General features: G+C 41.3%; 2 protein-coding genes across 5 annotated transcripts in view; one reads left to right on the top strand and one right to left on the bottom strand.

Moving 5' to 3' along the window:
- COL4A6 (collagen type IV alpha 6 chain) overlaps window positions 1-1,817 on the bottom strand; it is a 193,021-nt gene extending 191,204 nt beyond the window's left edge. For 2 of the 4 annotated variants that reach the window (XM_048865297.2, XM_048865301.2), the window contains exons 1-3: window positions 1,698-1,817; window positions 840-931; window positions 669-717 (exon numbers count right to left, since the gene is read on the bottom strand). In XM_048865297.2, the coding sequence (XP_048721254.1) occupies window positions 669-717; window positions 840-850 (60 nt within the window). In that variant the 5' untranslated portion in view covers window positions 851-931; window positions 1,698-1,817. Of the gene's footprint in view, window positions 1-668; window positions 718-839; window positions 932-1,095; window positions 1,118-1,584 lie in introns of all 4 variants that reach the window. The other 2 variants (XM_048865299.2, XM_048865300.2) reach the window with 2 other exon arrangements.
- A 308-nt stretch (window positions 1,818-2,125) lies between these two features.
- COL4A5 (collagen type IV alpha 5 chain) overlaps window positions 2,126-27,210 on the top strand; it is a 144,296-nt gene continuing 119,211 nt past the window's right edge. Inside the window, exon 1 of the mRNA XM_048865518.2 lies at window positions 2,126-2,382. Coding sequence (XP_048721475.1) covers window positions 2,302-2,382 — 81 coding nt within the window. The 5' untranslated portion in view covers window positions 2,126-2,301. The remainder of the gene's footprint in view (window positions 2,383-27,210) is intronic.

The raw sequence follows: 27,210 nt of genomic DNA, 5'->3' as shown, positions 1-27,210 counted from the left end.
ACATTAGCATCTGAGGAGAAAGAGTACAGAAAAAAGGCAGAGGCAGCCAGTTTATCCTTGGACAACTATTAAGCCCTGTTGTAATAAAAAGGTCTTACATTCTGTACAAATTGTCTTTTGATGCATAATAGCTTTGTAAAGAATAATCAAAGAAGACCAGAAGGAAAGCAAAAGAAAACATGAGACTGACTCTTAAGGAAATCATAAAGTGGCATTTTCCAGTTGAGGAACTACAAAAGGTGACAGGACTGATTAGGCAACTTTCACATTTAGCAATGCACAGGTATGCAAGAATAGAACAGGGAAGCAGAGATTGTCAGAACTAAAGCAGGTGTTATCTGTTAGCTTATCTATGTAAATTATGCACATAAATTGCATACTTTTGCAGCCGATACATACTTTAACTTTTTTCAAATTAACACACATACAGATACGCACTCAATCCAATCCCAAATAATTGGTATATTCACAAACTGTACATGCCACAAGTTGTCATACCACAGCTGCAAAACAACATTCATGGAATCAATCGATGCTGTGACTTTTAAAACCCACACACACAGGTATGCTCTAAATTCAGCCCCAAGCTCAGGCATACGCAGCCTCACCTTCAGCATTATAAGGGGCAGTAACAATAACACCAGGATTGCACTGGATCTGAAACTTACCCCAGTTACCAGTTCCACAGCTAGGCAGAAAGCAACCAGAACAACAAGCCTGCAGTGGGAGGCAAAGGAAACAACACGTTATCCCCTCGGGGCACCCAAAACACAGAGGGAGCAGAAGCAAAACCAAACAGACCATCCCCAGACCCCACAGGAGAAGGGCTTGGGACTCACCCTGTGTGCATGCTGCTCCCCTGCCAGTACTTCACACGGCTCCGTTGCTCCGGTTCATTGAAAGCTTCGCTGCCCGGTGGTTAAACTACGGTCTGCAGGGAAGAGGAGGGGGGCAAAGAGCGGGCAAGGGGAGAAGAGGCCACAAAAGAGGGAAACAGAGACAGATTATATAGATCCATCTGCATTTAGGGCAGCGCGCGCGCAGGCACGAGGCGGGTGAGAAGCAAGATCATGGTGGAGATAAAAGCGAACTCACCAAAGTTGCTGCCCTCGGAGTGCTCCGCAGCAGGCAGGGGAGAAGAGGAATGGAGGAAGGGGGAGGACCCAGGGCTGTCAATCACAGGAAAACAGACATCCACCCCCCCCCCAACACACACACCTAATTGTCCAGTTCTTCCCATGTACTTATCCCAGATCTGTCCCTACCACGACCAGTGCTGAAGGCGACAGATTCTTCTAACACCAGTGATTTAATGTGACTCTAAAGATGCCCTGAGATAGAAGAGCTTTGTAGGTCTGCCACATCGTCCCCCCCCGTAGTGATCGCTCCTAGCAATACAGCTGGGTGTGTAGCAGACAACTGATCTATATTAGATCAGCCGCAAAGGCAGCAAAAGGGCATCCTGGTGGGTTAAAACTACAACTAAACACACCTCATTATCCTTTGTCATTTGTGCGGTAAAACTTCTGGTTTTAGGACATCAACTCAGGCTGGTTACTGATGGGCACTTAAAAGGGAAGTTACCTGGTGTTTTCTGCCTCCCAATCCCTGCTACCTAGCATGCCAACAGCTGCAGACAGAGAGTGACACCGGTTTAATGCTAGCCCGTCTGAGGTAAAACAAGGCGTAACGTGCACCTGGAGTGTCGGAGCATTTCTCTTCTCCTGTCCTCCCGGCCCCAGCGCTCCTCTCCCCGGGATGGGTCTGCATATTGCAAACAGGCGCCTCTCAATATTAAACCCCACACTTTCCCTGGGGACTCTTCCGCCGCAATAAATAGTCCCCGGCCAAAACAGTGCACTCTCAGTCCGGGGGGGGGGGGGGCAGGTTGTTTTGTTTTTTTAGACCGGGGAGGAGGGCAACACAGCTGTACACATCTCCGCCGAACAGCTGTCTGCCGGGCCGCGCGGGAAATGAACGCTCTGGGCAATGCCCCCCACCCCACCCCCTCCCGTGCAGGAGAGCTCTGCCCCCAGCCAGGTTGCCCATTAGCCAGACGAGGTTGGAGTGCGGCGGAGGGATACCGCGTGCATGCCTTTTTTGGGGGCAAAGTAGCGCCGGGAGAAGTGGAGTCGGGAGAAGTTTGCCCGGCGGAGTAGAGTGAAAAGGGCCGGCGCGAGCGCGGCTTGCGGGAGGGGGGACTCGCTCCGCAGGCTCAGCCCCGCCTGGCCCCCGGCCGGGCTATGTCAGCGCTGCAGGGCCAGCCCGGGAGCGCGCGGGGCTGCTGAGCCCGCCAGGAGAATGGAGCGGCGGGGCTGCCGCCGCCTGGCCGCCGCCTGCCTGGTGCTGCTGGGGCTCTGGGGGCTGAGCGCAGAGGCTGCGGTAAGTGCTGCCCCCCCACCCCTCCCGGGGCGCCGGGCCGCGGGGTTTGCCTCCGCCCCGCTGGCTGCGCGGCGCCTCGCCCTTAGAACCCGGGGAGCCCAGAGCCGCCGGGACGGGCGCTTCGGGGAGCCTTCGGGTGTTTAAAAACAGGGCGCTGCGCCGGGGAGCCCCTGGCCACGCAGCGCTGGGAGCCGCGGGACCCCCCCGCGCACCCTCCGGGCAAGTGCGTCTGGGCTGCAGCCCCCGGGTGAGCCGGGCGCCCCCGGCCACGGTGACGGGCTGCTTCGCGATCCAGATGCAGGAGCTTCCCCCCCCCCCCCCCCCGCGCCCGCCGAAAGGCAGCGGTGATGGGGCAGGACAGAGAGAGAAACGGGGGGAGAGATGTCCCTGCCCTCGTGTGTCTTCAGGTGGCTCCGTCAGGGGCTCCGCCACGGGGCCAGCTGCGCGGCAAAGGCAGCAGATGTGTTTTTTCTCTCCCCACATCAGGTTCACTGCTCCCCTCGCTCTTTTGCGAGTGGGTGAGTGGCACGGGCAGCCCGGGAGAGGAGCTGGAAGTGACCGGGAGAGAAAGGAGGGCAGCCACGGAGGTCTGGCTGCGGCTGTGCGTTAGCCTCCCTGTTACCCTAGCACAAAGGTGGAAGGAGTTTAGCTCCCCAGAAAACTCGGGGAGAGCTCTGTGATCTCTCCCCACCCATTGCCCTCACCTGCATCCCGAACTCCTACCCGGACCTGGTGGGGACTTTCAGGAGACTCCAGGGCATGATTTTGCTGGGGAGCAACTCCTCAGGTTGTAACTAGTTTTCCTGGGCATACTTCAGTTCTGCATATACTGTATATGCAGAACTGAAGTGTGTGTGTGTGTGTGTGTATGTATGTATATATGTGTGTGTGTGTGAGATATATGCAACTCTCCCAAGGAGATGCTCCAGAGCAAAACCATGCCCTGGAGCCTATATATAAATTAGGCTGGGATAGTTGCATGGATGGTAAAGGTGTGCTGCGATCTGGAGCATGTACAGTAGGTGGCTTTGGGAAATACTATATCCCCGTTTGGGAAGGGGAAGGTACTATACATCTGCCCTGGAATGGTTAGGCCTTAAGAATGGGAGAAAAGACACCAGGTTAGTGTAGTTATTTCACCTAAAATAAATAATAGCCTCCTTCAAGAATAAACTCAGCAAAAGTAGTGTAGCCACATACAGACACACATGTAGCCAAATAAGTCTCATTTCTTTGCACCATCATAAATTGTATGATCACAAACTTTTCTCTAAGGTTAAATGCTTAAGCAGTATAATAATTTCTTTCAGTTATAGAGGTGATATGGGGGAAATAGTGTATGCTTTCTGCTGAAGGAGAAGTGCATCCAATTCTATTGCTTAGCTAAACTATCATCTGCTGGCTGAAATCTGAACTCATTTGAACATGAGAAATGCTCAGAACATGATTCTCTCCCCCCCCCCCCTTTTCTTAAAAAATCAGTCATCAGAATGGCATAGTTTTAAGTATCTTCCTTTAGGATGAAACTTTTAGACATAGCATTGGCTTTCAAAAAAAGTAAAAACTTAATGTTCCTCCCATCTTCCCCCAGGGCTATGTGTCCTAATGAGATGATGATGATGATTAGAGGAGGATCATCATAAAGGGTATGATTTATCATGTGATTTCAATAGCAACCTTTCTGATAAATACCAATGCTCCTGCTTGCTTAAAAATTCCCAGAACAGTAACAGATTTAGTGCCGTGGACTGAAATGGGCTCATGCCTTGACCAAATTTGTATCAGAACCTGTTATTCTAACCACCTTAATGCATTTTTTTATAAAAATAGCATTTTCTCTGGTCCAGTGTCAGATTATTGAAATAACTGTGTGTATAGCAATGTACACTGAGAGCAGGGTGAATATATTGGAGTTAGGATGATGCTTCAATTCGGCTATGATAAGGCAGTCCAAATGGCTTGTCCAAAAATGTGCACCAGAGCCTCATACAACAGAGGAGGGAAGAACTGTACTCACTTATTTTGATTATTCATGGACCTCACTGCCAAACTTCCATATCCAGCGCACTTTTGAGTAAGTAATATGGACACACAATGGATTTGTGATTCATATGCTGTGTTGTCTTTACAATGAATAGTGTAAGTCTTATTAGTGTAGCTGCTCTCCAGTATGTTTAACCTATTTTGAAAAAGTGGCATTCAGATACAACTGTCTTTAGAGTGGTGAAGCCTGTGTCCTATATAGAGTTCTTGGGGACTTTAAAATAAGGGGAGAAGCTCAGAAGGATAAAATGGGAAACTGAGAGGGAATGTTCTTCTGCTGGTCTCAGATATACTAAAGTATAGCATATGGCAGCTGTCAAAAGTACCCTGTTTGTTTTCTTTATACACGTGTTTACAGAGGCTGAACATTAATATAGAGTGAGGCATATAACTGTTGGAGAACAATGGAAAATTAGTAGGTAGACTGACAGCAGTCATTTGTTAAAGTGGCAGTGAAGTATAGTGCAATCACTCACTGCACATAAAGGATGCTTAATCTAGAATGAAAATGATGCACTCATAAGGGTATGTTGTTATGTTCACCACAGGTGGGTGGAAACATACCTACTCCAAAACAGAGTTCCTTCAAGTAGAGTAGTTTGAAGGAGCTATGTTCTTGAATAAATGCTCTGTTAAATGTTAGGTATTGATGTGTATATGGCTCCTGTTAAAAGGTGGCATTTCAGATGCATCACAGCAAATGTAGAATAGGAAAAACATGCCTAATGAAGAGCTCTGTGTAAGTGCAAAAGATTGTCTCTCTCACCAACAGAAGTTGGTCCAATAAAAATATTACCTTACCCACCTTGTCACTTCTAATGTGTGACTGTTACAAAACTGGTATAGCTGTTAATAAAAAAAAAAAACGAAACAAAAAAACACAGTTGAAAGCAATAAACGTTGCACTAGTTTTCAACTGGTGGAAAATCAGTGAAATTCCATTTACACTAACGGACTTCTGCTGGCTTACATTAGGCGAGAATCTGGGTCTTAATTACCAAAAATTCACTAAAAACATACAGAATACACAGATTGGGCTAACCACAAAGTGGCTAGTGAACTACTTTTCTAAAAGTAATTTAGAACTGACTTTTTTTTTTCTAAAGCTACAAATGTGTTCTAATAAGTTGGGTTTTGAGGTATTAAGTGAAATTAATGCTGTGAATTAAAAGGAGAAGGTGGAAAAACATTTTAAAGGCCTTTATGGTGTAAAAGATGTAGGGAAAAGAAGAAAATAGTACTGTACTATGCTTTGTAAAATTTGACCTCTAATGCAATTGACAAAGGCCATCAAACTTTCTCTCTCAAATTTCTTTGGCGATTGTGGGGTTAGCAGGTTGAATAAAGAAATCTCATTTCTACAAACTTATTGCTTTGTTTCAAATGAAATGTTTTGTGGTGGGCTTGAGCTGAGCATTTTTGTAACCTGGAATGAAGTGGGCACTTATAAAATTGCGTACAACTTTCTAAAAAGAAAAGGAGTACTTGTGGCACCTTAGAGACTAACCAATTTATTTGAGCATAAGCTTTCGTGAACTACCGATGAAGTGAGCTGTAGCTCACAAAAGCTTATGCTCAAATAAATTGGTTAGTCTCTAAGGTGCCACAAGTACTCCTTTTTCTTTTTGCGAATACAGACTAACATGGCTGCTACTCTGAAACCATACAACTTTGTGCTATTGCTGACTAATGCACACATTATTCAATTAATTTTGTATGTGTAATATATAGTGAACAACTTGATCTGGCACGAGCAGGCATTGGTAAAAGCTTGAATTCTAAATACAGATGCGAGTAGTAGCAATTGACTTAGGTGCAGACCGGAAGCTGGACTCCATAGTGTGTGGGTGTTTTTTTTTTTTTTGTCAAGTCATATTCTTCCCATTGGATATGATGATGATTTCTTCAGGTGAACATTGGAAAGCCTGACCTAAAACAAGGATGTAAATGTGGAAAGGCATGTTAGCTAGCAAGAATTTAACTGGCCTTGCATGGGTCTCAACAGAGAGTAACATGCTGCTTATAAAAGGTCACTCTCTAGGTTTGGGGCTTTCATTCAAAAGGGTGTAATTGAAAGTCAACAATAGCTGTATCAGAAAATACTCTTTATACAGACTTTATAACATGTAGAAATCCATAACACTTAACCTCCTGGTTTCTTCACTTTTTAGGGGGACGGGGGATTCTTATAACTATATTTCAGTCTCTGGAGCAGGAACACACTCCCCCGGGGCTACTTTTCAGCCTTTTTGTTATCTCCCCTTTATACATGCATGTAGCTCTATCTGACTGTAAGTTACACATACACAAGGAAGAAATGGATACCAAAACTGGTGCTTAGAATTCAGCAGCAAGTGTTCTGAATTCTATAAATACATATTGATTACTCACCCGAAACACTCCCCATTTTGTAACAGGAAGACTCAAATCATAATTCTGTTTAGCTGAAAACCAATTTTACAGACTGTCAGGTTTGTGAACTGTCATGTATTTTGTTTCTGCCCTCTCACAGATCTTAGCTATTTGAAGATATTAATAGTAAAAGTTATATTTCAGTATGTGCCAGAACTCAATTTTAAAAGGAAAAGGCTGGACTCAAGGAACTCTTGGATGCATATAAAGTTGTCTGCAAACTGCATTTCATTTTGCATTATATGGATTTCTACAGCAGGATCTTTTTTGCAGGTAGACATACTGACTATGGACTGTTTATTTACTCATATTTGTTTAATCCACTTCTGAGATTGTCTGAGTAGACCTAAAATCCAGTGAAAGCTGCTTAATCTTAATGTCTTTGGTGATGAGCACTTTATTCCTCTGAGTAAGACTGATCTGTCTAATACCAATGCACCATACGCTTTGGAGTCAGATCCATCTTCTTAAGTAGGGAATTGAAAGTTTTTTGTTTCTTAATGTCATACATAGCTTTACATATTATCCATCTTTAAAATTCCAAAGGGAAAAAATATCTGCATTAGGAATTTGATAACAAATAGCAAATCTTGTGTCTTCGAGCTATGGAAACTTGTATTTTAAAAAAAAACATGTTGGTACAAAGAACTTACTGAAATACAATCACATGTTGCTGTTGGTATTACAAGAACATGCAGAAATCTGTCCACATGGTATCCTGTTACAGGACTTATGGTATTAATAGAAATGTATCTAGATTTATTAGGATATTCTTAACTGGAGCAAAGTGCAGTAGACTTGTTATTTTACAAATACGATAAAGACAATTGAGCAGAGGGCAAAAGAACATAATATGCTTTATGGGACTATGAAAAAGATTTTTATAGTCTAATCCTTTGAACTGGGTGAACTCTCCACTAGATTGCTTTTATATATCTTGCTACATCAGTGTTCCCAAACTTGGTTCACAGCTTGTTCAGGGTAAGCCCCTGGCAGGCCGCAAGAAGCTTTATTTACCTGAGCATCCACAGGTACGTCAGCTCGCAGCTCCCAGTGGCTGCGGTTCACCATTCCTGGCCAATGGGAGCTGCGGGAAGCGGTGGCCCAGCCCATGCCACTTCCCACAGCTCCCATTGGCCGGGAACCTGAACAAGCTGCAAACCAAGTTTGGGAACCCCTGGTGGTGTTCTTAGGATGCCCTCTTAAACCAGTAATAATATGTAACAGTTTCATTTTGGAGTAATTTGTATAGCATGAACCCTTCTGAGATGCTGCAAGCTTCAGAGCAATGTTAAAAATTAAGAATACAGCTTTTAGACACTCTACATGCATACTGAGCATTCAGCTATTCCATGACTGGTCATTGGAATTTTGTATTTGCAAGATAAATAGTAAATTCAGATTCTTCCTGAAAAAAGTTCTGGCTTTAAATTATGTCCACTCCGCTTTGTATGTACACCTGTCTCTTATGTCTGGGCCCGATTGTTTAAAGCTGTGTTTAATATTTGTACCAATACTCAAGTTCTGGTCACAGAATTGTGTTCAAAAGATGTGGTGTTGGATGTTTAGCTTCCAGATTGCTTGGTCAGATCAAGTGGTTAGATGTCCTGGATGCTGGCACTGAGCCACAGTTTTTATTGTGCATGCAGAGCCACAGGCAAAAGCAGAGAATTTTTTTTAATTATTTTTGAGTCATAAGGAATGAATTTTTGTATACCACTTTCCTTCTCCCAACAACCCCCTCGTTCCAAGAAGAGGCATGTTGAAAAACCAAACTGGAAATAAAACTGACTATTGGCAACTTCAGAGTACATATAGTGCTCATTACATTCATATGTTTTTATTTTCTGATGCAGAACCAATGCTTGGGGAAGGTTTGCTGATGATTCTGACAGCATTTACAATCTGTCAACAATCTAGCCCTTCCAGGTATATGAGATATCAGAACTTAACTGTGTCCTTTTTGATTAATATAGTACTTTAATTCTGAGATGACTAGCAGTTTATTCTATGACTTACTTGAGATTGAGATGGATGGATTAGTTGTATCTCTTGGGATTCAAATTCCCAGTTTTCTGACTGTTGTGTAAAAACATTGGCTTCTAGCTTTGGTTCTTAAGATAGTGGCTGCTATGATTATGCTGCATCTAGAAAGAATGCTTTCTGCTATTCCTGGTGTTCTAATAGTATAAAGCATTTGTTGGCAGTTCACAAGATACCGGACTTCACGATGATCACTGGTACAGCAAATGGTCTTTATTTTGGTACTGGTCCTGTAGTTTGGCATTGACTGAAGACAGCAAGTTCTGGACCTGTGTGGCTTCCCTCCTACCGGTCCCACAAGCCTCACTCCCTCCAAAAAAAAACTTGTGAAGTCAGTGCTACTTAGTGAAGTTTCATTGTGATTTACTAATACACTATACTTTTAAAAGGAAATGTGTTGTGTTTTGGTTAACTAATGAAAACATTTCAAATTCTGTAGTATGGGGAGAGAACCTGCATATAACATGGAATTAATCAATAGAATAAAGATAAAAGCTGAGCTGAAAGTGTATCAAATCTGTAGCAAAATTAAATCTAATGATTTAAAAAATCCCTAATTAGGGACCCAGGCTTCTAAGTCTTACACAAGCAGCCATAAGATAAGGTATACAAAGTGTAAAGTCTGCAGGCCATAGCTACTTCTAATTATATAATTGCAATGTTATTCATTGGTCAAGTTGAAACTTAATTTCCCTTTCTGTCCCGGCTGGATATGGTTCTTAGAAAGCAACGGAACAATATACAAACAAATATTCCTCCTTTCCTAAGAAGAATTTAGATTAGTCTCTGTTTAAAAAACTAAAGTGGAATTTATTATAAAACTTTTTATGTCAGGCCTCAACAACCTACCTTCTTAAACGTAACATAAATATTTATATAGACTCCTGTACCAAAATGCTGCTGCTCAGATAACTTACAACTTGTGGTTGGTAACAGTGGCATAACACTGAGCTATAACTGAAAATAACGTTACTATTGACTTTTATTGACAAGTGTCGAGATAACTGCACTTTTTTCTTTTAAATTGCAATTGGTCATAGTTTTTTGTTTTTTGTTTTAAATGCTGATCTGCTCTGATCTAGCAGCTGAAAACTTGCATTTGTATTCTGTTTGTCTAAACAACAATATTTGCCTTTAGAGACGGCACTGTAATCAATTTGCTGTAACAACATTGGGCAGGTGTTTTGCATCCCATTCTTTTTCACTCCAATCCCCTTTTGTACCATATGCCCTGTTTTTTCTCCTCATTAGGCTGGCTTTTTGGTAGCAGAGCTCAATATTCTTGAAACTAGGAAGACACCATTCTGATTTGGCTTCACCAAATGGTTGTGGTTGGATGTGATTCTTCCCCCCCAAAGTGTGAGGAATGAAAATAGTTTAGTCTCCTCCTTGTTCTTTCTTGATCTGACAGGCTTTCATCTGTGCAGAATCAAAATGGCTGAGTTGAATTTCACACTCCTCTTTTCCTGTGTTCTGAAGGGGATCTAGGTGCACGGCGCTAAAATTAATCCTAAAATTGAAATAAAATGTTTCTGCAAGATGAAGGTTCTCTTCCTATTTGTGGTACAAGATTATACCTGTAAAAGAACTTACTGTAGTTTGACTTAACCCAGGCCTACACTAGAAAAGTTTTGCTGATATAGCTACACTAACAACCCCTGCCACTTCTGCCATCCCCCCGTTTGTATTCATTTGTAGGTATAGCTTATACTAGTTTCTCCAAATAAAATAAGCTATGCTGGCAAAAGACTCCCCCCACTTAGTTCTAGTATAACTTCATCTATGCTAGGATTTTTGATGACATAAACATGTCAAAGAACCATACCCTTAACCAAAATATTATATAGGCAAGTTTCTAATACAGATCAGGCCTTCGTCTTTATCACTACGAATCTTATATTAAAAAATCTGCAGTTTTGAGAACTTTTGCAATGCCTTCTTGGATTTAAAAATAAGTCTAAATCCCATAAACTACTTCAAAAATTTCAACTTTGAGCCTTCAGTTTGCTGCCTCCTTTTTTGTGTGCCTTCATTTATATTGTGGGACATAAAATAGGGACACTTGAGAGACAGTTGAGAACACTGTGAGTTCTCAGTTGTATAAAAATTCTTAGTTTAATTTACTTCCTATCTCCAAGTACCACTCCACTTTTTCTCCTCCCTCTTTCACCCACTCCAGCCATACACACAATACCCCTAGTTTTGTCCTTTACCCTTTCTACTATACTTCCAAGATGCAGGAGTGGAGATGAGACTGCCATGCTGATATCAAACATTTATACTGCAGTAGCTCTTAGAGGCCAACCAGGTGCTAGACACTGTACAAACCTATTCAATGATTAGCTGTATCCCAAAGAGCTTATCGTGTCACTTGAGATGCTTGGATGGGAGGTGCTGTAGAAATGCAGAGTTTATTTTCTCTCTCTCTCTCCATCTTAGTCCAAGTGGTAATTAAGATGTTTGACTGTATTAACTGCTCACTGTGCTACATGGACATATAAGAACTTTGAACAATGCACTGAGTTTGGAGTGGCAAAAGAGTGACTTCATTTGGCAGCCATGGTAGTGACTGACTAAACAATGTGATAGAAATCTTGGCAGTTGTTTATGCTAACATTGTGATGGAAATCTTTATCCCTGAGACTGGGATAACAAAAAAAGCAAGTAGGACTCTGGAGCATCTTTTACATCTGCTGACACCAATGGATCATTTATTCTGACAGGAATAATAAGTGCTGATTGCACAGGCACCTTCTTATACAAGGATCCTTCTGGAGTTTGTGAAACTCCAAGTGTCTTAAAGCCGCAGCAGCAGCATGCTGTGAATTAGTGTGGATTTGTAGGTGAGAATAAAGGCATTATCATTTGTGTCTCATTTTGCTTAATAGTCATGTCCTATTCATACTTGGTGATATAGCCTTAAAGTTAAAGGCCTCCGTTATTCCTTATAGTGACCTTGCTAATAAATACTAATTAGGTCCTTTAGGTAAATCCATATAATACTATGTGTACATCATGTGTATTGATCACATAATGTGTATCATCAATCCCTCCACTGCATAATGGAAAACAAGCTGATGTCTGTATTGCTGCCCCACGCACCCTCCCTCAAAAAAACCCAAAACTACACACGACCATGCTGACAAGTTTTGGACAACCGAACAACCTATCATCAAATGTTGAGGAGGCATCTGTTGTCTGCGTTCCCATGACAGTTTGTCTTTTAAAGAAGCTGAGGTGTACTATTCCTTTTCCTCCTCATCCATTGGCTTGCTGCCAGCTCTTCAGTCTCTAAAGTGGCCTTTTAGTCTATCCTATTTATTCTGTTTGGCCAGGGAGGAATGATTCCTTCCCAATGGGCCTGTTGACATCTCTTCTATGCTGTTGTTGGGCTGCTAACCTAGTGCCTAAAGACTTAAATGGTCTTAATTCACTTTAGCTTAGTTCACTTCCATAGTTAAGCTAAAGCACAGGGGGAAGGGTATGATGTGCTTTAAATTATTGTACTTTAAATTCATACCTTTTTAGTTAATCTTGTTTAACTTCCCACATGGACAAAACTTAGATCTACTTGACACAAGTGTTGTAAGGCTTTTACTTAATGTTTCTACAGCATTTTTGAATAGGTAAAATTACCTACTTCCCAAATGTACCCTGTCCTTTTTTTAGCACCTCCCTCCCGCACTCTCCAAAAAATTAACTAAAATGCTTTCACTTGAATCTTTGTTTGTTACTTTAATGCCAATTTCTTCTTAGCCTCCCCTTGAGAAGTTTGAGGCTGAAGTGGATTCATTAAGGTCTGGCCAACACAATGGTACCTGAATGATGGATAATATAATAACAGCAAAGGAGTACTTGTGGCACCTTAGAGACTAACCAATTTATTTGAGCATGAGCTTTCGTGAGCTACAGCTCACTTCATCGGATGCATACCGTAAAAACTGCAGTAGACATTATAGACACACAGAGCCCATGAAACAATACCCCCTCCCACCCCACTGTCCTGCTGGTACCTCCTTTTCTTTTTGCAAAGACAGACTAACACGGCTGTTACTCTGCTGTTATTATGACAGATTTCAATCAGCTTAATGTACTTGAAGCACCAGTGGTACTATGCAAAGGCTCTTTTACTCCCTTATGCACCAAAACATTGCTAATGCCCTTTAGAGGAAGGAAAACCACCACCCAGGCCAAAGAAACTGCAGTAAACTGGAGGAAAGAAACAAAAAAACTCAATTTCCACACCTGGAGAGAAAGCAGCAATTATTAGAAGCCACAATGAAGTAGAACAGTCTCTTTTGTTTGGAACAAAGCAATGAAAATTAACATGACCTGCAGGCAAGCCTAGAAACAGGCTCAGCCCTCCAGAGCACTTGAACCTCTCTGTCTGCCATTGCACAATTAATATACACGTTTCTGCACATCTTTGTTCAGCAGTTTAAACTCCTTGTAAAAAAAAAAAAAAAAAAAATTCCACCTATGAAAGTGTATTAGCCCCATTTAAAGGATGTATCCTCTTGAACATACACACTAGCAAGCAAAGAGTCAGAAGTGCTTCTCAAACTGAAGGTAACTTATCCAAATGACTTTTGCAATGATTAAACTCAATAGCCAAACTCTCTTCTTATCCTAGCTATCTCATAGTCCCAAATTATACACCAATTTCAATACAAGAAGACCCTGTGCCAGCATCATCTGACCTGTTTTTGTGTACCAAAATAAGTAAACCCAAAGTAGCTACAAAGAAACTATATGCTAGGAAACTAGGACAGAGGAAATACTCCAAGAAAGCTGAATAGTTACCCCAAGTTACAAATATCAGGGATACGGAGGAGAGGGGGACTAGATTTCAAGTAAAGAAGCTAGCTACTTACTATTGTAATAGCTATTATCATCTGCATCCGTTATGTGCCATAATGACCTCTGCAGATCAGTCCTATAGAAGGAATGAAAGATTCCTAACAATTAAGGAAGATGCTATAGGAATGCTTGTGATCGTGCTTGTGTAATGACAGAAGTAGCTCAAATTTGTGTTTTCATAGACCGTGGAAAAGCATGAGGATCAGCAAAAGTGGGCCCCATGCGATAGATGCATCTCAGTAAGGAGCAGGCCTTTTCAGAAGAAAGGGTTAGAACAAGAAATGACTAAAAAGAGCTTGTGTTTGAGATAGTCCTATGCCCAGTAGGGGGCAGAACAGTCTCTCCAAGTTGTCTGCTCTTACTTCTCAACTCAGTATTTCTGTGGTTTTTATTAATTGACTGTCTGTTTTTTTTGGTGGGGGGGGGGGTTGAAAAGTCTTTGTCTCCCCCCTCCCCCCAGCAGAATGTAACAGTAGACCCTGGAGTTTGCAGATGCTAACTCTGCCATGTGAAAGGGGTACGTAACGTTTTGTAACTCCTATATCATGACGTGACTATCTAGAAAATAATTCTCCTGTGTGTAACACTCCTGCTAGACTGTTGGAAATATAAAATCCAATGCCTAAGAGGGGTGAGGAAAACGCGCAAACAGACCCAGAGCAAAAAAAGCAGAGAAAAGACACATTTTTTACGGGCTGACGTAGCTATACTTCATTGGATTGAAGGTATGAGGTTTTTGTGTTTTTTTTTTTTTTTTACCTATTTCTCTCTCCTTATCTAACTGTTGTGTATTTGAGAAGACAATAAAACCTTGACTTCTGCAAGTCCCCCATGGAAACATTTTGGACTGTTCTCAGGGAAGGTCTACACTTAAAACACTGCATCTGCGCAGCTGCAGCACTTAAGTGAAGGTACTCCTACGCCAACCAGAGAAGCTCTCCCGTCCGCGTAGTTAATCTGCCTCCCCGAGAGGCAGTAGTTATGTCAATGGGAAAAGGTCTCCTGTTGACATAATGCTGTCTATATGGGGTGTTAAGCAACATAGTTATGCTGACCTAGGGGTGTGGATTTTTCACACCCCGAGCTATGTAGTTATACTGATATAGGTCTGTAGTGTAGACCTGACCTTAATTAAGTAGCTAATTGTGGAAATCATAAAGCACATTTTGTAGCATACTAGCACATGGAATAAAAAGGCACAAATTTAAGTTTTAGCTGTTCTCTGTTCTGATGATCTGCCTGTCGTACAGTAGAGCTCATTCCCAGTATTAGACATTGTATCAGGCCCTCTTGTAATAGGGACAGAAATGTTGCATTGTAGAAACACTCTGGGCCTGATCAACAGGCTTTGGAGGCTTTTCATCGATTTCAGTGGTTGAATCAGGTGCTATGTGGGGGGGGGGGGGAACTCTACAAAGGTAGGCATAATTTTTATAAGATGGTGGACCTAAGAACATGTGTAGCATTATTTAGTTTCCTACCCAGAGTGATCGTGATGATTCATCTCAATTATATTGAAATGGGTGGTATTCTGAGGTTTATTTTCAAAATCCTCAAAAAAACAAACTGACTTTTATTTTTATACAAACTTGAGATGTCCATGCTAAAGTGGATTCTATATTCTAACAACACCTAAAGAAATGTATTTAACATCAGGCTAGTAAGAGAAATTTACTACTGGTGACCTGTCTTTTGATGTCTGCAAAATGTATGATCTTGGAAAGTTTACATAAAAGGTAAAGTAACTAAATGGGCACTTGGTATTTTTAGAGGCTTTTCAGATGACCATAGTCTGAGGGAATCAAGATGTTAAAACCAGGAAATCAGAAGAGTGGCATAGCAGACCATGAGGACACTGAGAGAAAGTGTTTCCTCATTTCCTGGGGACACTTTTAAACAAGTGTGTTAGTAAGGGTGGACTTAATTATACTAAGACTGATGGTTCATGGCAAATGTCCTTTTTAATTTTCTGGTTAATGCAGTTTGGCAAATTGAGCAATCTTTTAAATGGCTTTGGGGAAGGAAAAGGGAAAACCCTCAAGCCACTTGGAGACTGTTCATAAGGAGTGTGTGTGTCCACGTATATGGATGTGTGCATATGCATGTATGCTAGTTTTAGTCATTGGACATCAGCATAACCTTTATACTATCTAAAACTTCACTTGCTTGCCACAGCATATACTCTTGCTTAGAAAGAGCATGCCCTCATTTCCATTATAATCCATTTTATCAGCTAATGTTCAAAGCGTGTTGTAAACTTGGTCTTCAGATAAGCTGTTTTATCTTTATTTGCTTTTTATTTTAGGTAAATTCAATCTTGCACACTTGATATATACAACATTTCTCATATTTCTGAGCTGACAAATCAATTGTATTTCTGTACCATTCAAATTCTTTAACAAATTTAAATGCATCACCCTAGTGGAATATAAACTAAGTTGTACCTTTTTGACAATGTGTCTGCATCATCTGTCAGCAGAGACCTTGGTAGTTCTTCAAACATATTCTCAAAATGTAGCATGCAAACTTAAATCCTGCATAAATAGTGACCTTCCCCCTGGCTGTGTTGCCCAAAAAAAAAAAAAAAAATTACAAGGGACACTCTTGCATTTAATTAACAACATGCTTAACTTTAAATAATAAAAAAAAAAATACAGGGTGAAAGGGGCAGAATCCAAAGTACTAAACACCTATCACCTAAGAAACCATCACAGGTTTGAGCAGCTCTCTAACTGCTCTTCTGATACATGCAAACTAACTTGGTGCAAACAAGAATGTTAGTTGTAACAAAAATTTGTGTTTGCATGTGCTTGTTGCCATGGAAACACAGCTGGCACCTGATCTAACTAATTCATGTATAACACTCTTAATTAAAAAGAAAAGGAGTACTTGTGGCACCTTAGAGACTAACCAATTTATTTGAGCATGAGCTTTCGTGAGCTACAGCTCACTTCATCAGATGCATACTGTGGAAACTGTAGCAGACTTTATATATACACAGAGAATATGAAACAATACCTCCTCCCACCCCACTGTCCTGCTGGTAATAGCTTATCTAAATTAATAGCTTATCTTATTAATTATCTCTTAATTAACTCTTTAGTTGTTGAGTTAGAAGCTAGCACACAGCAGTCCTGCCAGAACTGTTACTTTCTTTAAAAAAGCAAGATAAGTTTACATAATCCCACCCCCCAGGGCAGATTCATCTCTTGATGATGTGTGCTCAACTCTAGGTAGCATTAGTGTGAGTTGGGAGTACTCACTGAAGCAGGGAGCACAGAAAGGATGCATGCTCTAAAATTGTTGAACACTGGTTATTTCATTGTGAAGATACGAATCTTAGTGCCTCGTTTTACTTTTGCTAAATTTCAAACTAGATCTATTCTGGAGAAAGTCTCATCTGAATGCATCCGATGAAGTGAGCTGTAGCTCACAAAAGCTTATGCTCAAATAAATTGGTTAGTCTCTAAAGTGCCACAAGTACTCCTTTTCTTTTCTCATTTCAGTGTTTCTCTATTGTTAATACTGCTTGGTTTTTAATGAGACTTTGAGTCCTAGGGCTAGATCCTGCAAATGGACCCACAAAGATTCCTGCACCCAATGTACTGCAGTGCCTTAAAAAGATATAAAGACTCTGCAATTCATCATGGAATAGGAGACAACCTTTTGACCCATTGGGGAGCACATGAGATTACTCTGGAGCACTCAGTTAAGGCAACTCCCTGTTAAGTGCCACAGAGATGCTGATTGTGACCAGTTAGGGCCCAGAGAGCCAATTGGCCACAAGGAGTAGAAAGAGTAGGAATAATTGAATGAGTCTTGTAGTAATGGGTAGGAGAGCAGGTAAAAGCTTTATAACTGTAACATTCTGGGGTTAGTTTTTTTTAATTTGAGGATGCACTGTTTAAAGAGTGCCCTTTTAAAATCAGTTTTCTGTAACATGCTCTTTAAACTGGTAACTAGAAAATAGTTGACTGTATCTGTCTAAATAGATATATTCGGTCAGTGTATTTGGATTATTAGCTTTAGAGTAACTGCATTTGCTAAAATCCCACTTAGTTATTCCAACTGTGTGTAATTTACATAGTCATCACATATGATCAAATCTTAACGAAGCATCTGTCTTGTTGTGTAAAACATGCACTGTTACCCAACAAGGACAGAACACTCCTTTTCATTTAGCTACGAATTTGAGTTGCCTTTTACATCCAGTAAAATAATAAATTGGGAATCATTACTCAAAAACAAAAAGAAAAACCCTGTTTAATGGGAATCTGTAATGTCAAACTTGGCCCCAAATGTAATAAAGCTAGTTCAAATCCCTCTCTCATCCTCAAACTGTGAAAAATTCACTGACTTCTTCACACTTTTTCTTTGATCAAATCTGACATGTAATCAGATTTTAAAAACTTGAGCTTGCTCAAATATTTAAGTTCTGTAGAAATCTAAAACCAACAGGAAGTGTGTAGTGTTCATATTTTTTTCTTTTTATGATAACTCGAGTGAAACTGACAACTGTTTTTTCAGAGTAGCTGAATATGGTAATACTACACAATTTAATGTACTGGTCTATTATGTCTGGAAAACATTGATTAGTAAATATGTAAAATAGTGAAAAACAGAACCTGTTAAAGCTTTAAATTTGAATGGTCAATCTAATATGTAGTTGTTTAAAACTGTTTTTAATTTGACATGTTATAGGAAGAATGGCTCACCTTTTGTGAGGTTTTTTGTGGGTTAAAGGATTGATACAAGCTAATTCAATACATGTAAGGCACAGTGATGGAGGTGTAAATGAAGTTTTTAAAAACTTTGATATTGTAGTATTTGGTGTCATTACTTTTGGGGTTGTATATGCTTTAGTTGATGAAAATGGCAAAAACTTAGTCTATCAATCACTAACTTACAGAGCTGGTTTTAAAAATGGTGTAGCTATTTTATGGAGTTCTGTTTAGTTCTGAACATGCTAGCTACAGTAACCTGGTTTCCCACCTGAAACAATTTTATAGGGATGACATAAGTGTTTTCAGTGACTAGGAAATGTACTTGATCCACTTTGGTTAGGGGCAACCAGTCCAAAGAATCTGACATGACTTTCTCATTCACAGGTTTTATGGATGCTCTGGGGTGCAAGAGCTTTCCCAGAAGTGTTCTGCTTTTGCATAGCAACATATGTTGGTTAGTGTCAGTGGTGATGCTAGCACAGATGGTTCAGCATGTATTACTTTTTTTTTTAAAAGAGTAATACAACAGTTAAATATTTTAGTGTGGCTGCTTTGTACCAGATTAGCCTCCTGTATATTAAAACTACATCATCTGCGTCCATTAAGTGGCCTAGTATTAGCATCTTCATCCTCTAAGATTTCTGTTTAGAGCCGCGGGCCACATCCAGCCCTCCAGCTGGTTTAATCCAGCGCTCGAGCTCCCCCTGGGGAGCAGGGTCTGGGGCTTGCCGTGCTCCAGTTGGGGAGCGAGATTGGAAGCTGCTCCACGCATGCATGCCGAGTCTCCCAGAAGCAACAGCATGTCCCCCCTCCAGTTTCTACATTTGGGGCAGCCAGGGGGCTCCATGTGCTGCCTCTGCCCTAAGCGCCAGCCCCGCAGCTCCCATTTGGCCAGGAACCGCAGCTAATGGGAGTTCCTTGGGTGGCACCTGCAGACGGGGCAGCGCACAGGGCTGTCTGGCTGCACCTCTGTGTAGGAGCCGGAGGGGGGACATGCCGTTGCTTCCAGGAGCTGCTTGAAGTAAGCGCCGCTCTGATCCCTCTCCCACACCCCTGTCCCAGCCCAGAGCCCCCTCTTGCACCCTGAACTACTCATTTCTGGCCCCATCCCAAAACCCACACCTCCAGCTGGAGCCCCCACACCCCAATTCCCTTCCCCAGCCTGGAGCCCCCTCCCATACCCTGAACTCCTCATTTCTGGCCCCATCCCAGAGCCTGCACTCCAGCCAGAGACCTCGCCACCCTCCTGTACCCCAACGCCAATTTCATGAGCATTCATGGCCCACCGTACAATTTCCATATCCAGATGCGGCCCTTGGGCCAAAAATTTTGCCCACCCCTGGTTTAGGCCCTGTTGGTGTGGAGATGAAGAATATCTGTCTGTCAGTTCCACAGCCTGTGTGATTTGTGGTTTTGAGGGGATCTGAGATTTGTCACCTCCAGGTTTTATCTTGAATGTGATGAATCACATATTGTGCATATTTTAATGTGAATTACAATTTGATTCCTGCTTCTACATGAATGCTTACAGAACCAGAGAGTGAACAGATGACTGTGTAGGGGCTCATTACTTCATAACAATGTTTTAAGTTACATACTCAAGAGTATAGTGCTATATTGCAGACCTACTAGCTCCGTTATGTTTTGTAATGGAGATGTATTCTGTATCCTGTGTGCTATCCTAAGGTGCTTACCCTACAGCAGCTATGATGATGACACTGTCTAACCCAACACTACAGAGTTGGGTTGCTTGAGCCTTCTTAGCTAATTTCTTAGCTTGAGTCTTAATTGCATCATTTGAAGTCTTTCTGGCTTATCTAGAGTTGTTTATATGCACTTGAACTGTGTGAGTCTCACCCATGTAAAGTGTAATATCTTTTTTCTTTTTTTCACATACCTATGTGTATAATGTAAAAAACCTGCGCAAGTGGGACTGGCAATGATAAATATCAATAATTTATCTAAACAAAGCCTCTTTACACTGATTTTTTTTCTCCTCTTATTTGCCATTTCATGTTGCACCTGAAGTTCACCTGTGCTAATGATATTAGGAATAAATATCCTATCTGTATTCAAGTAAAGAAGATGAGATATTCAGAAAACTCCTTCCCCACTCATAAGTGTGGGGAATGTGACTTGTAGTAATTAGCATTCCACATGCCATTGGACTAGGTCAGGGGTGGCCAACCTGTGTGGCTCCGGAGCCACATACCACTCTTCAGAAGTTAATATGTGGCTCCTTGTACAGGCACCGGGCTACAGGCGCCAACTTTCTAATGTGCTGGGGGGGGCTGTTCACTGCTCAACCCCTGGCTCTGTCACAGGTCCTGCCCCATTCCACCCCTTCCTGCCCCCTCCCCTCAGCCTGCACTGCCCTTGCTCCTTTCCTTCCCCCCAGAGCCTCCTGCACACCACAAAACAGCTGATTGGGAGGGAGGGGAGGTGCTAATTGGCGGGGCTGCCGGTGAGTGGGAGGCACTGGGGGCGGGAGAGCTTATGGGGGTGTGTGTGTGGCTGCTGTCGTATTACTGTGGCTCTTTGGCAATGTACAATGGAAAATTCTGGCTCCTTCTCAGGCTGGCCATCCCTAGTCTAGGTGTTCCTGTAAATACTGCAGTCTGAATACTATTGCTCCTCTCAAAAGCACAGGGGATTTTTCACCTGCATGTCTTTGCAAGCACCATAACGTGTGTGTGTGTGTGTATATATACACACATACAGCAGAAGACCGAGGGGAGGAGTGGGAGATGGTGTGGGGGGGGAAATGAAGGCTATATTACTGGTCCATTAAGGAAGCCATCATTGTAGAAGCAAAGGATGTCCTAGCTAGCTCCTTTTGTTAGAATATGGCTTTGGGCAAAGGCATCGTATAAAAATAGCTGAAATGTATACATTTTACTGTAGAGAGGAGCTCTTAAAATGTGAGTCCCCTTCCATGATAGTTTCAGAACAACCTAAGGAACCACTTGATGCTGTCAACATCCTCAACGCTTGGTCTATTGCTTCCAACATGTAAATGCACAGTGGTAATGCTTATTTCTTGCCTTTTAACTATTCGGAATGTGTGGCCCTAATATGCAGCAATGGAGGGTGGGGGAGAGGGAGGAGGAGAGAGAGAGAGAGAGAGAGTCTGGACTAGGAATCTACAGATGTGAGGCTTGATCAAGGTCTTCCATGTTCTAAGTAAACGTATAACTAAAGAGGAGAGTTAACTATTAGAGGATGCAGGGAGAGGCTGATAAGTATAAGTTGTTGGGTATTTTTCTCCCCCGCTCCCCCTTTTTTAGCTGATGGCACAGCACCCATGCATAGACAAGCTTGCTGGTCCTGAATGCTCTCGTATAGATCCATCAGTACTCATCTGGGTTATATGTTTTGTCACTGATCCTCATATCTGATCTCTTCATACTGAGTCAAGATTGAATATATTAACTTAATTTGTCACTTGTCAAAGGCTTAATTCCCCAACGTGATTTCTTATTTAGCCATCTTTAATAGAAACCAAGTGTCATGATCCCAGTGTTAAGGTACCATCTCTGGACTTTCCTTTTCACAGTGCAAAGGAATATATTCCATGTTTTCACAGACTTGATTGGGAAGAAAAAAATGGAGTTTTTTTATTTTTATATTTGAATATACCAAAGGCAGTTCCGTTTTTTGTGTGTATGAGAATGGCCCATCTAATTTTACTTGGTTTCTCCTTGATATTCAAGTCACTGTTTTGGGGAAGCAATGGTGGGTGGGGGAATCTCACTGGTTTTCCTTGCTGCCTTTTCAGTATACTTTGGGTGGATTCAATTAATAGGAATGGAAGACTGGTGGATGTGTTGATCCATTTCAGAGCTGGCCTGTACTAGTGTTTTCAGACCTGCTGAAGAGGATTAAGCTCTTCAAGCCCCTATTCTTAGAAGAAAGGTATCTTCTATGAGGGAGTCACATTTAAAAGCTGAAAGCCTAGTTTGGTAGCAGCGTATAGTGTTACGGTTTCATTTCTGTTGGTGAGCAACCGCCCTCATACTGAAAGTTAATTAGCTCTCTCAAAGCGGACTAGCAGGCAGTCTTCCCCAGTCCACTTTGCCTCCTAGTGCATCAGCCAAGATAATGCTATAGGCTCCTGGAGTATCTTCCTCCTCCGTATGAGGTTACACCTGTGAGGAATTCCCTGAACAGGAAGGTAAGAACTGGGCCCCCAGAACTTTTTTTATAAATTACCCAAGCTCTCCTCTTCCTTATAAAGGATGAGTGAGCCAAACAAGAACCTGCTCAAACTAAACCTCTTGGTTGGCCAAAAGATTTAGCAGACTCTTCTTCTCCCCACCACTACTATTTTTTTGTGATTGTATGTCTCTGCTCTGTTCAGACTGGAAGCAGAGGACTGAGATTAATGTAGGGTTATTTGAGCGGAAACAAGTGGCTTGTGATGTATAGGAGGTCAGACTGTATCATCTAATAGTCCCTTGTGGTCTCAAATTCTGTGAAAGCGATCAAGTGGCTTTCCAACTCTGGAGACAAAAGGGGTCGGACTAAAGCTTGGTCTAGAATTAAAAGTTAGATTGACATAGCTACATCAGTCAGGGGTATGGGGGGAAAACACCATGGACTGACGTAGTATGCTTACCTAACCTCCCACTGCAGATCCAGCTATGTTGATGGAAGTGCTTCTGTCGATTGTAGCTAATGTCATTCAGGGAGGTAGTGTTCCTACATAGATGGGGGGAAAATACCTTCTGTCAGTGTAGGCTGGGCCTACGCTATAGGGCCCCTGTTCTGGCATAGCTAAGCCAGCATAGAGTAGTGTAGTCACAGCCAATGCATCTCCTATTTTAAGGCCTCTCGTTATGTGAGAGACTGGTGGGGGTGTCTGTTTCAGGGTTGGAGAGTACAGGGATGGGGCTGCTTGTGCTGCTAACTGCAGGTAATGTACAGTATATGTTTTAATATATACCATGTGTGTAAACAAATCACTTAGAAGCCTATGCAATCTTGTATATGGGCCCTGGAGCCACAGTAGCTGGATCAAGAATTTAAGGGGAAAGGAGCACCCTCCCTGTCTTCGTTTCCCTCCCCACCACCAAACCCCCCCCACCGCACACAGGCTAGATCTTGTTCTGAGAGAAGACAGTTAAGAGGGTGTGCTCCCTTAGTAGATTTGTGTTAAGATATTATCTCACTATGAACAGGCTGATTAAAAAAACTGCATAGTTGTTTAATGCTGAGATGTTATCTTAGTTCATTATAAATTTAGTTCTTTCCTTGGTTGGAAAATCACTAGCAGTCCCATTGTTGACTTAACTAGAACTGCTATTTTGTCTCCCCCTGCTGGGAGCACAGACCACAGGAGTGAACAGTTGCTATGTGTCAGTGGTTAGTAGTCTGTGTTGAGATCCAAAAGACTTGCCTGTCCCTCTGCATGAGACGTGTGTGAATACTGTTTGGGAAGGTGAGGAATAAGACTTATTGTCTAGAACCAAATAATTTTTAATGGGGGCCAATGAATATATTTATTACACTTTTTAAGTATCAAAGAAAAGGGTTAAAAGGAGACTATTAAATATCTGAATGGGTGGCTTATGGCTGTCTTACCCAGTAATATTTGATATCTCAATAAACTAGTAGGCCTAGGTTTGTTACATTTGGACATGGTTATCAAAAGTGGAAACCTCTAATGCCTGTATTTTGGGAAAGGTCCTAAATGGCTAGTAAATCTTAAAGCATATAACGAATACCATATGGAACTTTTACTTGCATCTGGAAGAAATCAAGAAACCTCAAGAGACTAGTGATTAGAGACTTGTGTGTAAAGTTCAAATAAAACTAGGATTTCCTGAAAAGCAAAGCAAGTTACTGTGTGCTTGCCACTGATACATTTCAAGTGTGTTTCAGTATGAGTCTTCAGTTTGTAGCAATGTCCAAACTGGACAGGTAGCAGGAGCATATACTAAATCTTCATTCCTGTCAGTTGGAGCACATTTGATTGATACAGGTCAAATGTATACTGCTAATTATAAATGAGGAGATTTTTGAAAATGAGAGTTTGCACCATTCTGTCATTTGGTGCAGTGAAATAATGGAACTGTAGTTGCCTACCCCCAACTTTGTTTGGAAGGTCTTTCAGATTGTAAGCTTTCTGGTGCTGGGATGTCTCCTGGCATCAAACACAATGGAGGCCTTGGTCCTGCTCATGCTCAAAGCCTCCCCCATCCATATGCAAATGATCAATGAGAATAATGGATTGATCGGAAATAAATTCATTTCAGGAGATTAATGCATTTTTATAACCATTTAAAAACAGACACAATTGTGTCTATTTTCCATGTTATGAGTAAGATGGTTGTCTGCCCTGCTTTCGTATTTTATTTAAATCACTAATATGGAGTTCAGAAAGAAAAAGCAGTTAAAGGTGATCTTGAAATCTCCCCCTTTGAATTTTTATGTAAGCTTCTAAAGTTTTGATTGAATTGCTTGTGGAAAGGGTTGGATATTAAATTCTGTCCTCAGGATTTGAACCTCCTGAAGGTTTAAATCAGAGTAATGTGGTGTGGGCTGCTGACAATGAGAAGCTTTGTAAGTGTCCATCAGCCTGCAGCTTCAAAGCTGAAAAACCAGCCAACCTAGTTGGTCATTAGGTCATCAGCTGTGTCTCAATCTGATTAACCATGCAGAGAAAACCAAAAGCATAAAGAAACCGTTTAAAAATATGTATCTTGATGCCTACAGAAGACCAAATGTATCCTAATCAGTACATCAGATCGAATACTATGCAATTATACATAGTAATATGGAAATAGATGGAAGTTTTTTGGCTTCTATCATGGGAAAAATCCAAGTAACTAGTATCCCAAATCTCTGTGTTGTGTTCTGTATGGTTTTTTGGCATGTAATTGCTTATGCAGAGAGTGGTTGCATCTGATCAGCCTGTCTCTCTTCTCTCCTCCAAGAAAAACAAACTGCTCTTAAACCTATTTGGAGCTCTTAATATCAGTCCTTTTGTCTTGGTTCCCCACAGCCTCTGACAGTTCTCTTGGGCATGTCTATGCTGTTTTCATCTCTAATTCTTGCTCCCTTCTCCCTTTCACTCATACCAAATGATCCATTGATCTAAGAATAGCTAGTTAGATTGCTAGCTGGGGCATCAGTTAATGAAGATCTACTATGGATATGGTAGAAATTTATAGACTTAAAATTTTCTCGTTATGGAGTTGGACTTCTGAATGTACAACTTAAACCAAAAGCACATGTTTGCAAAAGCTAGTCTCTTAACTTAGAGGCTATTTTACTTATGAGACTATTTTGCATTTTAAATACAGTATTGTTTCCCCTCCCCACACTGGCCTGAATTGATGGTAGCTGTTACGGCTTTAATTTGAGAGATGGGTTGTCACTTTAGGTTTCCATATTTCTTGTGGCACAGTATTGTCAACATTCATACTTAGAAAATGCATGTTTTATTATGGCAGTAGTTATGCTGAGATTCAGCCAATTCCAATTATACCTTGAAATGTGCAACCATTACATAAAGCTGCAACCAAATATTTCATATTATCTGAGAAACTTAATTTGGTTGCTTAAAAATGAGTCTCTGTGCATGCTTGCAAGTGTATTGAAAAAGCGTGTTTTAAATTAAATGTGGCAGCAGTTTAGTGGTTTTTATGGTTAGGTTTCATATTCTATGTGGTGACCTAAAATCAACAAGGAATGACATAGGAAACCATTTTACAAGTGTTTAAATCAAAGTGCCTAAAAAGTATTGCCTCTCAAACCTCAGACTGTCGCTATTTAACTCCTCCATCTTCCTGCCCATGCAGCTCTGCTGCATCAAGCAATCGGACATGTCCCAGGATTTTTTAACCTATCTCCCTGTTGCATCTATGGAATGAGAGAATGTAAAACCAAACTGTCTCCACTAGTGTTGCGAAAACGTCCTCTGCAAGTCTGAACAGATCTGGCTTTGTGCAGACTTCAAAGAAAGATGGTGCTCGAAGGTGTAATGGAACCTCTGCCATGTAATTTAACCTCTTAAAATAACTTATTCTGAAGAAATTCTCTTGACCTAATATGTTCTGTTGATTTGAAGGGTTAATGAAGCCTTGTTATGACCACAGAGGTTAATGGTAAGACAGTGATGCAAGGCATGAAGAACTGTAAAACAGAGATAAAATAACTTCATTGATCACACTATACTTTTTCAGTGGATGTTTTTAGATCACCTCAGGCTTTTTCTTGAAGATATCTTGGTGTTTGTGTAAACTGAGGGAAACTATTAATATTAAAGGGGGGAAATGAGGCCATAGGTCACTTACTTGTAACATATGTATTTGTAAAGAGCTTAAAATTTACAGAATGACTTGAGTTACAAAATTGTGATGGCTTATACTTATACTGCCAAGGCTGAATTATGCCATTTATAAATCAGGGACTTGTAAGAACTGCAGACTTATACACTTGTTAAGCCTGAAGACTATGTATGTGAAATCCTATATTATAACTTTATTAGCAGCATTTTCTCAGCTTGTCAGAGCTTAACAAAACCTTAGTTTTTTTTTGTTTGTTTGTTCATGCCCAGGCAAGTGGAAAAATTCTGTCTTACAGAAGATGAATTATATGAAATGTTTGACCTGGATGAGTAGTAAATCCTTAACCAGTTAACTGTGCAGGTGTTCAGTTACACAGATCTTGGCAAGCAGAACTGTGAGAGTATATACTTGAATTTATTTTGGTGATGGTACCAGTTTGTGTCTGCCCAGGC

The sequence above is a fragment of the Caretta caretta genome, chromosome 9 (genome assembly GCF_965140235.1).
Source record: "Caretta caretta isolate rCarCar2 chromosome 9, rCarCar1.hap1, whole genome shotgun sequence".
NCBI classification, from domain to species: domain Eukaryota; kingdom Metazoa; phylum Chordata; order Testudines; family Cheloniidae; genus Caretta; species Caretta caretta.
Note: the sequence above shows the minus strand (reverse complement) of the source record. Positions and strands in the feature narration are given on the sequence as shown.